Source organism: Bufo bufo, chromosome 7, assembly GCF_905171765.1.
Source record: "Bufo bufo chromosome 7, aBufBuf1.1, whole genome shotgun sequence".
Lineage (NCBI taxonomy): Eukaryota > Metazoa > Chordata > Amphibia > Anura > Bufonidae > Bufo > Bufo bufo.
The window spans coordinates 6,737,938-6,753,072 of record NC_053395.1 but is presented as its reverse complement, the minus strand read 5'-3'; the positions used below and the strand labels follow the sequence as shown (position 1 = coordinate 6,753,072).

The window sequence follows — 15,135 nt, the reverse complement described above, 5'->3', positions numbered from 1 at the left end:
AAGGTGGTCTTCATTCTTCTGGGCATTCTTTAGATTTTTTTAATCATTGGGGTCAATGTGGCAACGTTTCTCAGGTAGTTTGTTTCTGGATCTTTTTTTTTTGCAGACACGTGTTTATGACTTTATGTTATGGTTTATTTTACACGGGCTTGTATGCACATGCATCAGCCGACCTACTCCACCCATTCTCCATTGTTGGTATATTTAATTACTATATGACGAGATCTGCAGAATTTATTCCCATTCTGCTGGTGACGGACCATTCTGGAATTTAATATAAAGGATGAATAAGAGGATTGAGACACCATGCGGATATATATATACTGGTAAGCAGAGGCAGCACTCCGGAGACAGTGAAAATGGACCCCTTTATTCACCCAATACTCGATGCAATGCTTAAGCTCTTCCCAGTGGAGCCTTTGTCAAGCAGTAACTAAAGGGCTCAGCAGATATACATACATATATACACACATACATACAGTACACATATATATAATAGAGTTCCCTCTTTTTGCGGAAAACCATCTCGTCTTGGCATAGAAATTTGGTCAATTATTCTAAAACAGATAAGGTCTCTTTCAGAGTGTTTTGACACTGGTATGTCCGTCCTTCTTTCAGGTATATATATCTATGCTGATATAGGGCTCATGAACATGACCGCGTGCTGGCCGTGGGAGATGTAGAACAAAGGCACGAATCAGAAGCCCACGGAAGCACAATGGAGTGCATGCACTACTTTTTTAAGGTGCGGAGCGTCGGATACGCACGCGGCTGCCTCACAGTCGGTGCCCGTGCATTGCAGACAGCAATTTGCTGTCCGCAGCTTGGGCCCGGCCAGCACGTGGTTGTGTGCATAAGCCCTAAACCTGGTTTTAACATCCCACATTGTAGAATCACAGGTTAAATACTGTTTAATTGTAAAACAATCACCTGTAGTAGGATGTGTAAAGTCACCTGTGGTAGGATGTGTAAAGTCACCTGTGGTAGGGTGTGTAAAGTCATCTGTGGTAGGATGCGTAAAGTCACCTGTGGTAGGATGCGTAAAGTCATCTGTGGTAGGGTGCGTAAAGTCACCTGTGGTAGGATGCGTAAAGTCATCTGTGGTAGGGTGCGTAAAGTCACCTGTGGTAGGATGCGTAAAGTCACCTGTGGTAGGGTGCGTAAAGTCACCTGTGGTAGGATGTGTAAAGTCACCTGTGGTAGGATGCGTAAAGTCACCTGTGGTAGGATGCGTAAAGTCATCTGTGGTAGGGTGCGTAAAGTCACCTGTGGTAGGATGCGTAAAGTCACCTGTGGTAGGATGCGTAAAGTCACCTGTGGTAGGATGTGTAAAGTCACCTGTGGTAGGATGCGTAATATCACCTGTGGTAGGATGGTAATGTCACCTGTGGTAGGATGTGTAATGTTACCTGTGGTAGGATGTGTAAAGTCACCTGTGGTAGGATGTGTAAAGTCACCTGTGGTAGGATGCGTAATGTCACCTGTGGTAGGATGCGTAATGTCACCTGTGGTAGGATGCGTAATGTCACCTGTGGTAGGATGTGTAAAGTCACCTGTGGTAGGATGCGTAATGTCACCTGTGGTAGGATGCGTAAAGTCACCTGTGGTAGGATGTGTAAAGTCACCTGTGGTAGGATGCGTAATGTCACCTGTGGTAGGATGTGTAAAGTCACCTGTGGTAGGATGTGTAAAGTCACCTGTGGTAGGATGCGTAAAGTCCCCTGTGGTAGGATGCGTAAAGTCACCTGTGGTAGGATGCGTAATGTCACCTGTGGTAGGATGCGTAATGTCACCTGTGGTAGGATGCGTAAAGTCACCTGTGGTAGGATGTGTAAAGTCACCTGTGGTAGGGTGCATAAAGTCACCTGTGGTAGGATGCGTAAAGTCACCTGTAGTAGGATGCGTAAAGTCACCTGTGGTAGGATGCGTAATGTCACCTGTGGTAGGATGTGTAAAGTCACCTGTGGTAGGATGTGTAAAGTCACCTGTGGTAGGGTGCATAAAGTCACCTGTGGTAGGATGCGTAAAGTCACCTGTAGTAGGATGCGTAAAGTCACCTGTGGTAGGATGCGTAATGTCACCTGTGGTAGGATGTGTAAAGTCACCTGTGGTAGGATGCGTAAAGTCACCTGTAGTAGGATGCGTAAAGTCACCTGTGGAAGGATGCGTAATGTCACCTGTGGTAGGATGCGTAAAGTCACCTGTGGTAGGATGCGTAATGTCACCTGTGGTAGGATGCGTAAAGTCACCTGTGGTAGGATGCGTAATGTCACCTGTGGTAGGATGCGTAATGTCACCTGTGGTAGGATGCGTAAAGTCACCTGTGGTAGGATGCGTAAAGTCACCTGTGGTAGGATGCGTAATGTCACCTGTGGTAGGATGCGTAATGTCACCTGTGGTAGGATGCGTAAAGTCACCTGTGGTAGGATGCGTAATGTCACCTGTGGTAGGATGCGTAATGTCACCTGTGGTAGGATGCGTAAAGTCACCTGTGGTAGGATGCGTAAAGTCATCTGTGGTAGGATGCGTAAAGTCACCTGTGGTAGGATGCGTAAAGTCACCTGTGGTAGGATGCGTAAAGTCACCTGTGGTAGGATGTGTAAAGTCACCTGTGGTAGGATGCGTAAAGTCACCTGTGGTAGGATGTGTAATGTCACCTGTGCTAGGATGTGTAATGTCACCTGTGGTAGGATGTGTAATGTCACCTGTGGTAGAATGTGTAATGTTACCTGTGGTAGGATGCGTAATGTCACCTGTAGTAGGATGTGTAAAGTCACCTGTGGTAGGATGCGTAAAGTCACCTGTGGTAGAATGCGTAATGTCACCTGTGGTAGTATGTGTAAAGTCACCTGTGGTAGTATGCGTAATGTCACCTGTGGTAGGATGTGTAATGTTACCTGTGGTAGTATGTGTAAAGTCACCTGTGGTAGGATGCGTAAAGTCACCTGTGGTAGGATGTGTAATGTTACCTGTGGTAGGATGTGTAAAGTCACCTGTGGTAGGATGTGTAAAGTCACCTGTGGTAGGATGCGTAATGTCACCTGTGGTAGGATGTGTAATGTCACCTGTGGTAGGATGTGTAATGTCACCTGTGGTAGGATGCGTAAAGTCACCTGTGGTAGGATGTGTAAAGTCACCTGTGGTAGGATGCGTAATGTCACCTGTGGTAGGATGTGTAATGTCACCTGTGGTAGGATGCGTAATGTCACCTGTGGTAGGATGCGTAATGTCACCTGTGGTAGGATGCGTAAAGTCACCTGTGGTAGGATGCGTAATGTCACCTGTGGTAGGATGCGTAATGTCACCTGTGGTAGGATGCGTAAAGTCACCTGTGGTAGTATGCGTAATGTCACCTGTGGTAGGATGTGTAATGTTACCTGTGGTAGTATGTGTAAAGTCACCTGTGGTAGGATGCGTAAAGTCACCTGTGGTAGGATGTGTAATGTTACCTGTGGTAGGATGTGTAAAGTCACCTGTGGTAGGATGTGTAAAGTCACCTGTGGTAGGATGCGTAATGTCACCTGTGGTAGGATGCGTAAAGTCACCTGTGGTAGGATGCGTAAAGTCACCTGTGGTAGGATGTGTAATGTCACCTGTGGTAGGATGTGTAATGTCACCTGTGGTAGGATGCGTAAAGTCACCTGTGGTAGGATGTGTAATGTCACCTGTGGTAGGATGTGTAAAGTCACCTGTGGTAGGATGCGTAATGTCACCTGTGGTAGGATGTGTAATGTCACCTGTGGTAGGATGCGTAATGTCACCTGTGGTAGGATGCGTAATGTCACCTGTGGTAGGATGCGTAAAGTCACCTGTGGTAGGATGCGTAATGTCACCTGTGGTAGGATGCGTAATGTCACCTGTGGTAGGATGCGTAAAGTCACCTGTGGTAGGATGCGTAATGTCACCTGTGGTAGGATGCGTAATGTCACCTGTGGTAGTATGTGTAAAGTCACCTGTGGTAGGATGCGTAAAGTCATCTGTGGTAGGATGCGTAAAGTCACCTGTGGTAGGATGCGTAAAGTCACCTGTGGTAGGATGCGTAAAGTCACCTGTGGTAGGATGTGTAATGTCACCTGTGGTAGGATGCGTAAAGTCACCTGTGGTAGGATGTGTAATGTCACCTGTGCTAGGATGTGTAATGTCACCTGTGGTAGGATGTGTAATGTCACCTGTGGTAGAATGTGTAATGTTACCTGTGGTAGGATGCGTAATGTCACCTGTAGTAGGATGTGTAAAGTCACCTGTGGTAGGATGCGTAAAGTCACCTGTGGTAGAATGCGTAATGTCACCTGTGGTAGTATGTGTAAAGTCACCTGTGGTAGGATGCGTAAAGTCACCTGTGGTAGGATGTGTAATGTTACCTGTGGTAGGATGTGTAAAGTCACCTGTGGTAGGATGTGTAAAGTCACCTGTGGTAGGATGCGTAATGTCACCTGTGGTAGGATGTGTAATGTCACCTGTGGTAGGATGCGTAATGTCACCTGTGGTAGGATGTGTAATGTCACCTGTGGTAGGATGTGTAATGTCACCTGTGGTAGGATGTGTAATGTCACCTGTGGTAGGATGTGTAATGTCACCTGTGGTAGAATGTGTAATGTCACCTGTGGTAGGATGCGTAAAGTCACCTGTGGTAGGATGTGTAAAGTCACCTGTGGTAGGATGTGTAAAGTCACCTGTGGTAGGATGTGTAAAGTCACCTGTGGTAGTATGCGTAATGTCACCTGTGGTAGGATGTGTAAAGTCACCTGTGGTAGGATGTGTAAAGTCACCTGTGGTAGGATGTGTAAAGTGAGGGCCCTTCAGCATTAAAGGAAAATTACAATTGTGATAGGGAAGCACCCTACTTTTGTGGATCCAAAATATGCTCCAAAAGACATTTTTTCAGTGCCAACATCAGCATGGAGCAGGCGGTGTGAACGGGGATATGATTGATAATAGAGGAGGTATGCTGAATTCTGAGAATCTACCTTTTATTTTATTAGAGTAATCTGTGACAAAGGGGATGGGGATCTGCTAGCGGGTCCTGTCTTTTTGTGGCCCAGTAATAGATTGTCCTTAACCATAGTGGAGACCCTCTTATAATAAACTTGCCCCCCCTTTCTTCCAGACGTTTGTCGATCAACCTGCCATCTGGTACTAGTCTCCACACTCTTAGGAATTGGCTATATGGCAGGGATTTTATCATGGACCCAGGGTGACCGCTGTCAAAACTTAACAAAGTGTTTCTACCTGTTACCTTGACAAACAGATCAGTGCTAATACGGTTCCCAGTCTTTTTGACCCATGTGTCCAGAACCTGTATTTCAGTATTGGAGTGAATCTAACTTCAAAATCTATGGAATTACGCACGATCCTAAAAAGTTCCAACTGAACCATAGAGCCAGTCCAAATAAGGAAAATGTCATCTATGTAATGCCACCACCCCAGTACATGACTGAAATGGTAGCTCACATAGATGTGTCTTTTCTCCATGATGGTCATAGAAATGTTGGCGTATGTAGGCACTACGTTTGACCCCATGGCCGTACCCCTTAATTGAATAAAAAAGTCAACTTGAAAAATAAATAAATGCATGTCATATTATTCCAGTAATGTCATAGGAAGTTCCTTACATTCAACAGCAAAAGCCGTTTTTTGTGGGCGTTCTCTGACTGCCTCTAGGCCTTTATAACGAGTGATGGATGTGTTCAACTAACAACATCAAAGGACGCAAGAATAGCCTTATCGAGTAGGGTGACGTCTTGTATCACATTCCGGAAATCCGTAGTGCCCTGTATGTATGTCTATGTGTGAAAAAAGAGAACCCCTCCCTGACACAATAGGATGGCCAAAGGGGTTGGTCAAAGATTTGTGAATCTTGGGTAAAACATATAGTACAGGTGTTTTTGGACGTTTTACATACAAACAAGGCAGAATCTAAAAAGCTTCTGATGTGCCTCAGAAAGTCAATCTTAGGATGTACTTCCTTATCACTCCATCGTCTCCGTATTTCACCAATGTAATCACTGGTATCACCATTGCCTCACCCTTATCTGCTGGTTTAACCTTCAGATCAAGGGCAGTGGCCTCAAGGCGTGTGAGATTAGATCTGCGCAATCTTCAGTGTCCAAGTCCAATCTAACATCTTTTGTGAACGTGTCAATGGCGGCATGGTTAGTGGCTGGGTTAAAGTCACTTGTCACAAATCGATCCATGTCGTCTAGTTTGAGCTCGGCGGCCGCGTCCTGTCGTGGTATGGACGCCAAACGCTACTCATCAGACCAGACTTTCAATTTAATTGATCTAAACAGTATGTGGAGATCTGACTCCAGGTGAAACCAATCTGTCTCTGCACATGGCCAGAAGGACAGTCCTTTATTTAGGGGGGTAAGTGGAAATATTTGCCACTATTGTTGCTATACGTTTAGTTCCATCTATTGCGAGCATTGTGCCTGCCTGCGCCCTTAACACTGGCTGCACAGCTCTTTCCATCTCGATTGTGAGAACAGTGACCCGGGCGCATGTGTGTGTATGGGCACTGAGCATATTGAGGCCACAATACGGAGCAAATTCCCTACACCTATGATCTCGGTGCGCTGACACATGCCTATCCGTGATCCAGCAACTGCGGGGTCCCCCTCACTTACGGAGTCCCACCGATGGTGAACACTTCAATGACGTTTTCGCCTTGTATATTTGTCAGTTAATCGCACATGTGCACTTTATGGTGTTATTAACAATCACTATGTGAATCGTGGGTTCACTTACTTACTTACTTGTTATTCACACTTATGTCACATCTGCCGTACCATCTCCGTTATGTTCAGTACGGGATTACGTGTCAAATTAAGAAGAAACAGGTTTATATTTTTGATTGAATTAATTCTGTACTAATCAGGTTCACATTACATGTGTGTATATGGATGTATATGTGTATCTTGTATGTGTGTATGTATATGTGTGTGTATATGTACTGTATGTATGTATATATATATATACAGTACAGACTAGAGGTAGGACGAATCCAATTTTTTTCAAATCCGAATCCGAATCCGAAAAGGTTCTCGAATATATCGAATCTTTCGAATCTCGAATCCTACGAATCCTGTACATAATTGTGTGAACGCACGGTGTAAGAAACAAAGTCAGACCGCGTCAGTTTGTCTGAACCTCCACCTCCCAGTCACGGTCGCACCCTATATGACCCCTGCTATGACCCCTGCTCCTATCACTACAGAACATACAGGCTAATACAGCGCACATACCTCTTACATCCAGTGACGTCTCCTTTGATGTAGATGTTCTCTTTCCTCATCTTCTCCTTTCAGACCTTCAGACCAGACACCTTTTTTCAGCCATTTTTCGTCTCTGCAGTTTGACAAAATAAAATCTTAGTTTACTACTTTTCCATCATCCTCCCATCTTCTGGACAAATAATCCTAACACCCCAATACTGTTCCGCTGTGCTCCCCAATACTATACTGCAGAAACAGATAATACCCCTGATAATACTAGTACCACACAGAGCCCCCCATATAAAATACCCCTTCTTTGTGGCCTCAGTAGATGCCCCCATAGTGCCCCCCAATAATGTGCCAATAAGAAGTGGCCCCACAGTGCCACCCAATAATGTGCCAGTAAGTGTCCCCATAGATGCCCCCCTAATCATGTGCCAGTATCAAATGCCTCACTCCTCCCCCCATGTGCCAGTATCAAGTGCGGAGTGCCTCTCTGCTCCCCCCCATGTGCCGGTATCATAGTGCCATCTCCCCCCCAATGTGCCAGTATCAGAGTGCCACCCCCCCAATGTGCCAGTAATATAGTGCCATCTCCCCCCATAATATGCCAGTATCATAGTGCCATCTCCCCCAAAATGTGCCAGTATTATAGTGCCATCTCCCCCCCATAATGTGCCAGCATCATAGTGCCATCTCCCCACCAATGTGCCAGTATTATAGTGCCATCTCCCCCCATAATGTGCCAGTATCATAGTGCCATCTCCCCCCATAATGTGCCAGTATCATAGTGCCATCTCCCCCCCAATGGGCCAGTATCATAGTGCCATCTCCCCCAATGTGCCAGTATCATAGTGCCATTTCCCCCATAATGTGCCAGTATTATAGTGCCACCTCCCCCCATAATGTGCCAGTATAATAGTGCCATCTCCCCCCATAATGTGCCAGTATCATAGTGCCATCTCCCCCCAATGTGCCAGTATCATAGTGCCATCTCCCCCCATAATGTGCCAGTATCATAGTTCCATCTCCCCCATAATGTGCCAGTATTATAGTGCCATCTCCCCCATAATGTGCCAGTATTATAGTGCCACCTCCCACCATAATGTGCCAGTATCATAGTGCCATCTCCCCCCATAATGTGCCAGTATCATAGTGCCATCTCCCCCATAATGTGCCAGTATTATAGTGCCACCTCCCCCCATAATGTGCCAGTATCATAGTGCCATCTCCCCCCATAATGTGCTAGTATCATAGTGCCATCTCCCCCCATAATGTGGCAGTATCATAGTGCCATCTCCCCCCATAATGTGCCAGTATCATAGTGCCATCTCCCCCCATAATGTGCCAGTATCATAGTGCCCCCCCCCAATGTGCCAGTAGTATCAGTGCCATCTCCCCCATAATGTGCCAGTGTCATAGTGCCTCCCCCCCAGTGTGCCAGTAATATCATAGTGCCATCTCCCCCCATAATATGCCAGTATCATAGTGCCTCTCTCCTCTCCCCCTAGCCAATGTGCCAGTAAAAAATAAAAAAACACTTTTACTTACCTCCGCTGCGATGCAGGCCTCTTCTGGCCTGTGTCCCGCACTGTACGGCTCAGGTGGTGCGATGACGTCATCGCGCCGCCTGCACCGGCCTCTGATAGGCTGCGGGCCTTGTGCCGGCAGCCTATCAGAGGAACAGGGAAAGAAAATGCCTCTCCCACCCCTGTCGCAGCAGCGAAGCGCTCATCTTCTAGAGTGCCCTGTCGCCACCACCACCAGTCTGGGCACCACAGGGATTCGTCGGATTCGTATCCGGTAAATTACGTCGGGATTTGAGTCCACGAATCCCACGAATTCAGCAAGAATCGAGGGATTCATGGATTCGACGAATACCCTGTCCCATCTCTAGTACAGACCAAAATTTGGACACACCTTCTCATTCAAAGAGCTTTCTTTATTTTCATGACTATGAAGGCATCAAAACTATGAATTAACACATGTGGAATTATATACATAACAAACAAGTGTGAAACAACTGAAAATATGTCATATTCTAGGTTCTTCAAAGTAGCCACCTTTTGCTTTGTTTACTGATTTGCACACTCTTGGCATTCTCTTGATCAGCTTCAAGAGGGGCAAAGGTTTAAAAGTAATATCAGGAAGTATTACTTTACTGAGAGAGTAGTGGATGCATGGAATAGCCTTCCTGCAGAAGTGGTAGTTGCAAATACAGTGGAGGAGTTTAAGCATGCATGGGATAGGCATAAGGCCATCCTTCATATAAGATAGGGCCGGGGGCTATCCATAGTATTTAGTATATTGGGCAGACTGGATGGGCCAAATGGTTCTTATCTGCCGACACATTCTATGTTTCTATGTATGTTTCTAAGAGGTAGTCCCCTGAAATGGTCTTCACTTCACAGGTGTGCCCTGTCAGGTTTAATAAGTGGGATTTCTTGCCTTATAAATGGTGTTGGGACCATCAGTTGCAATGAGGAGAAGTCAGGTGGATACACAGCTGATAGTCCTACTGAATAGACTGTTAGAATTTGTATTATGGCAAGAAAAAAGCAGCTAAGTAAAGAAAAACGAGTGGCCATCATTACTTTAAGAAATGAAGGTCAGTCAGTCAGCCGAAAAATTGCTAAAACATTGAAAGTAAGGGCTATTTGACCATGAAGGAGAGTGATGGGGTGCTGCGCCAGATGACCTGGCCTCCACAGTCACCGGACCTGAACCCAATCGAGATGGTTTGGGGTGAGCTGGACCGCAGAGTGAAGGCAAAAGGGCCAACAAGTGCTAAGCATCTCTGGGAACTCCTTCAAGACTGTTGGAAGACCATTTCAGGGGACTACCTCTTGAAGCTCATCAAGAAAATGCCAAGAGTGTGCAAAGCAGTAATCAAAGCAAAAGGTGTCTACTTTGAAGAACCTAGAATATGACATATTTTCAGTTGTTTCACACTTGTTTGTTATGTATATAATATATACATTATGTAATATAATAGTTTTGATGCCTTCATAGTCATGAAAATAAAGAAAACTCTTTGAATGAGAAGGTGTGTCCAAACTTTTGGTCTGTACTGTATATATGTACTGTATGTATGTATGTATGTGTATATATGTACTGTATGTATGTATGTGTATATATGTACTGTATGTATGTATGTATGTGTGTATATATATGTACAGTACAGACCAAAAGTTTGGACATACCTTCTCATTCAAAGAGTTTTCTTTATTTTCATGACTATGAAGGCATCAAAACTATGAATTAACACATGTGGAATTATATACATAACAAACAAGTGTGAAACAACTGAAAACATGTCATATTCTAGGTTCTTCAAAGTAGACACCTTTTGCTTTGATTACTGCTTTGCACACTCTTGGCATTCTCTTGATGAGCTTCAAGAGGTAGTCCCCTGAAATGGTCTTCCAACAGTCTTGATGGAGTTCCCAGAGATGCTTAGCACTTGTTGGCCCTTTTGCCTTCACTCTGCGGTCCAGCTCACCCCAAACCATCTCGATTGGGTTCAGGTCTGGTGACTGTGGAGGCCAGGTCATCTGGCGCAGCACCCCATCACTCTCCTTCATGGTCAAATAGCCCTTACTTTCAATTTTTCGGCTGACTGACTGACCTTCATTTCTTAAAGTAATGATGGCCACTCGTTTTTCTTTACTTAGCTGCTTTTTTCTTGCCATAATACAAATTCTAACAGTCTATTCAGTAGGACTCTCAGCTGTGTATCCACCTGACTTCTCCTCAACGCAACTGATGGTCCCAACCCCATTTATAAGGCAAAGTGCAAAGCAGTAATCAAAGCAAAAGGTGGCTACTTTGAAGAACCTAGAATATGACATATTTTCAGTTGTTTCACACTTGTTTGTTATGTATATAATTCCACATGTGTTAATTTATAGTTTTGATGCCTTCATAGTCATGAAAATAAAGAAAACTCTTTGAATGAGAAGGTGTGTCCAAACTTTTGGTCTCTACTGTATGTGTGTGTCTGTATGTATGTATGTGTGTGTGTGTATATATGTACTGTATGTGTGTGTGTGTGTGTGTATATATGTACTGTGTGTGTGTGTATATATATATGTACTGTATGTATGTATGTATGTGTATATATGTACTATATGTATGTGTGTATATGTACTTTGGCTCGTCAGTGGTCACATAGCTCCACGCGCAAGTTTGGCGAAAGGAATCATTCAGAAAGAGTTTCACCTGGAAAACACTGGATTTTACTGTTCACACTTGGGGCAACAAGCGAGAAGGTTACAACCGTCAAGAGGCACCAGGCTTAGTGGTTACAGCAATCTCTCTACGAGGGCAGAGTCTGAGATCCTACAGCAGCAGGGTTACTATATCTTGTTCTCCTGATGCTCTGTGCCTCTACGAAGTGCAAGTCAGTGACTCCTGCTCTTCTTCTCCACTGCAATATGTAGGTGACCAGTGAACCTGAGGCGGTATACCCATATGACTAGTGAATCACACTTCCACTTTCTAGCTAAATAAAATGCAGAGATTTGACGGTATCTGTCTCCAGCAGTAGCTTTATCTCAGTATTTACTTTCTCTGTGCTTATGGACTATTAAATAATCTTCTAGGAAACTGCTTCGCCTTTGACTGAATAATTAGAACATATGACCATAACAACATAATTGGCCACAATGTAGCTTTAAGAACCAAAATGATGTTCACGACATGCACAGATGCATTGCCTATCAATAACCTGCATTTATAGTAGGTATAATACCACTTGAATTTAGAATGATCCCCATTCTCAGCTCTATTGTCCCCGTATACACTGTCAGCTGGTTGAAGTCTAGAGCACAGAGAGCACAGAATTTCACTTTGGACTTGTTGTCTGTGCTCCCGGGAATGAGTCACCGACCCACAAAAACAGGTTGCTTAATGTCTATTGTTTAATGTGTATTGTTCTATTATCCAGCAATTAACTAAATCACACAAAAGGATAATTAAAATTGTCTGAATTGTAGTTAATTACCAGAGAAACAATCTCTGATACCATTATATTCTGAGCCTGGCACACAGAGAGGAAAAAGCAGAAGACCAAAAGATGTGTGACACCGAGCAGGAGATCAGTCACCGTACTGTACATATGATGTGTAACAATCAGCCCAATACACAGGGATAAACCTGTCACGGCAGGTGAGACAAAGCAACGTTCTATAGATCTCCAGAGAGATTGACAGAAACATACAAACCGGATTCCAAAAAAGTTGGGACACTATACAAATCGTGAATAAAAACTGAATGCAATGATGTGGAGGTGCCAACTTCTAATATTTTATTCAGAATAGAACATAAATCACGGAACAAAAGTTTAAACTGAGAAAATGTCCCATTTTAAGGGAAAAATATGTTGAATCAGAATTTCATGGTGTCAACAAATCCCCAAAAAGTTGGGACAAGGCCATTTTCCCCACTGTGTGGCATCTCCCCTTCTTCTTACAACACTCAACAGACGTCTGGGGACCGAGGAGACCAGTTTCTCAAGTTTAGAAATAGGAATGCTCTCCCATTCTTGTCTAATCCAAGCCTCTAACTGTTCAATCGTCTTGGGCCTTCTTTGTTGCACCTTCCTCTTTATGATGCGCCAAATGTTCTCTATAGGTGAAAGATCTGGACTGCAGACCGGCCATTTCAGTACCCGGATCCTTCTCCTACGCAGCCATGATGTTGTGATTGATGCAGAATGTGGTCTGGCATTATCTTGTTAAAAAATGCAGGGTCTTCCCTGAAAGAGATGACGTCTGGATGGGAGCAGATGTTGTTCTAGAACCTGAATATATTTTTCTGCATTGATGGTGCCTTTCCAGACATGCAAGCTGCCCATGCCACACGCACTCATGCAACCCCATACCATCAGAGATGCAGGCTTCTGAACTGAGCGTTGATAACAACTTGGGTTGTCCTTGTCCTCTTTGGTCCGGATGACATGGCGTCCCAGATTTCCAAAAAGAACTTTAAATCGTCACTCGTCTGACCACAGAACAGTCTTCCATTTTGCCACACTCCATTGTAAATGATCCCTGGCCCAGTGAAAACGCCTGAGCTTGTGGATCTTGCTTAGAAATGGCTTCTTCTTTGCACTGTAGAGTTTCAGCTGGCAGCGGCGGATGGCGCGGTGGATTGTGTTCACTGACCATGGTTTCTGGAAGTATTCCTGAGCCCATTCTGTGATTTCCTTTACAGTAGCATTCCTGTTTGTGGTGCAGTGTCGTTTAAGGGCCCGGAGATCACGGGCATCCAGTATGGTTTTACCGCCTTGACCCTTACGCACAGAGATTGTTCCAGATTCTCTGAATCTTCGGATGATGTTATGCACAGTTGATGATGATAGATGCAAAGTCTTTGCAATGTTTCGCTGGGTAACACCTTTCTGATATTGCTCCACTATCTTTCTGCGCAACATTGTGGGAATTGGTGATCCTCTACCCATATTGGCTTCTGAGAGACACTGCCACTCTGAGAAGCTCTTTTTATACCCAATCACGTTGCCAATTGACCTAATTAGTGTTAATTGGTCTTCCAGCTCTTCGTTATGCTCAAATTTACTTTTTCCAGCCTCTTATTGCTACTTGTCCCAACTTTTTGGGGATTTGTTGACACCGTGAAAATTTGAATCAACGTATTTTTCCTTTAAAATGATACATTTACTCGGATTAAACGTTTGATCTGTCATCTACGTTCTATTACAAATAAAACATTGACATTTTCCATCTCCACATCATTGCATTCAGTTTTTATTCACAATTGGTTTAGTGTCCTAACTTTTTTGGAATCCGGTTTGTAAATGTCTCATGGGTTCACGTATCTGGTGCTGAAACAGACTAAACTAAATATATTATACCTATAGTGACAATTCTAATACTGCCTCCTATGTACAAGAATATAACTACTATAATACTGCCTCCTATGTACAAGAATATAACTACTATAATACTGCCTCCTATGTACAAGAGCATAACTACTACAGGGTGGGCCATTTATATGGATACACCTTAATAAAATGGAAATGGTTGGTGATATTAACTTCCTGTTTGTGGCACATTAGTATATGTGAGGGGGGAAACTTTTCAAGATGGGTGGTGACCATGGCGGCCATTTTGAAGTCGGCCATTTTGAATCCAACTTTTGTTTTTTCAATAGGAAGAGGGTCATGTGACACATCAAACTTATTGGGAAATTGACAAGAAAAACAATGGTGTGCTTGGTTTTAACGTAACTTTATTCTTTCATGAGTTATTTACAAGTTTCTGACCACTTACAAAATGTGTTCAATGTGCTGCCCATTGTGTTGGATTGTCAATGCAACCCTTTTCTCCCACTCTTCACACACTGATAGCAACACCGCAGGAGAAATGCTAGCACAGGCTTCCAGTATCCGTAGTTTCAGGTGCTGCACATCTTGTATCTTCACAGCATAGACGATTGCCTTCAGATGATACGAGATGTGCAGCACCTGAAACTACGGGTACTGGAAGCCTGTGCTAGCATTTCTCCTGCGGTGTTGCTATCAGTGTGTGAAGAGTGTACAAGAATATAACTACTATAATACTGCTCCTATGTACAAGAATATAACTACTATAATACTGCTCCTATGTACAAGAATATAACTACTATAATACTGCCTCCTATGTACAAGAATATAACTACTATAATACTGCCTCCTATGTACAAGAATATAACTACTATAATACTACTCCTATGTACAAGAGTATAACTACTATAATACTGCTCCTATGTACAAGAATATAACTACTATAATACTGCTCCTATGTACAGGAATATAACTACTATAATACTGCTCCTATGTACAAGAATATATCTACTATAATACTGCCTCCTATGTACAAGAATATAACTACTATAATACTGCTCCTATGTACAAGAATAT

General features: G+C 43.8%; 1 protein-coding gene across 1 annotated transcript in view; it reads left to right on the top strand.

Moving 5' to 3' along the window:
* The first annotated feature begins 218 nt into the window (after positions 1-218).
* LOC121008050 (serine protease 27-like) overlaps positions 219-15,135 on the top strand; it is a 119,489-nt gene continuing 104,572 nt past the window's right edge. Inside the window, exon 1 of the mRNA XM_040440327.1 lies at positions 219-323. Within this exon, the coding sequence (XP_040296261.1) occupies positions 284-323 (40 nt within the window). The 5' untranslated portion in view covers positions 219-283. The remainder of the gene's footprint in view (positions 324-15,135) is intronic.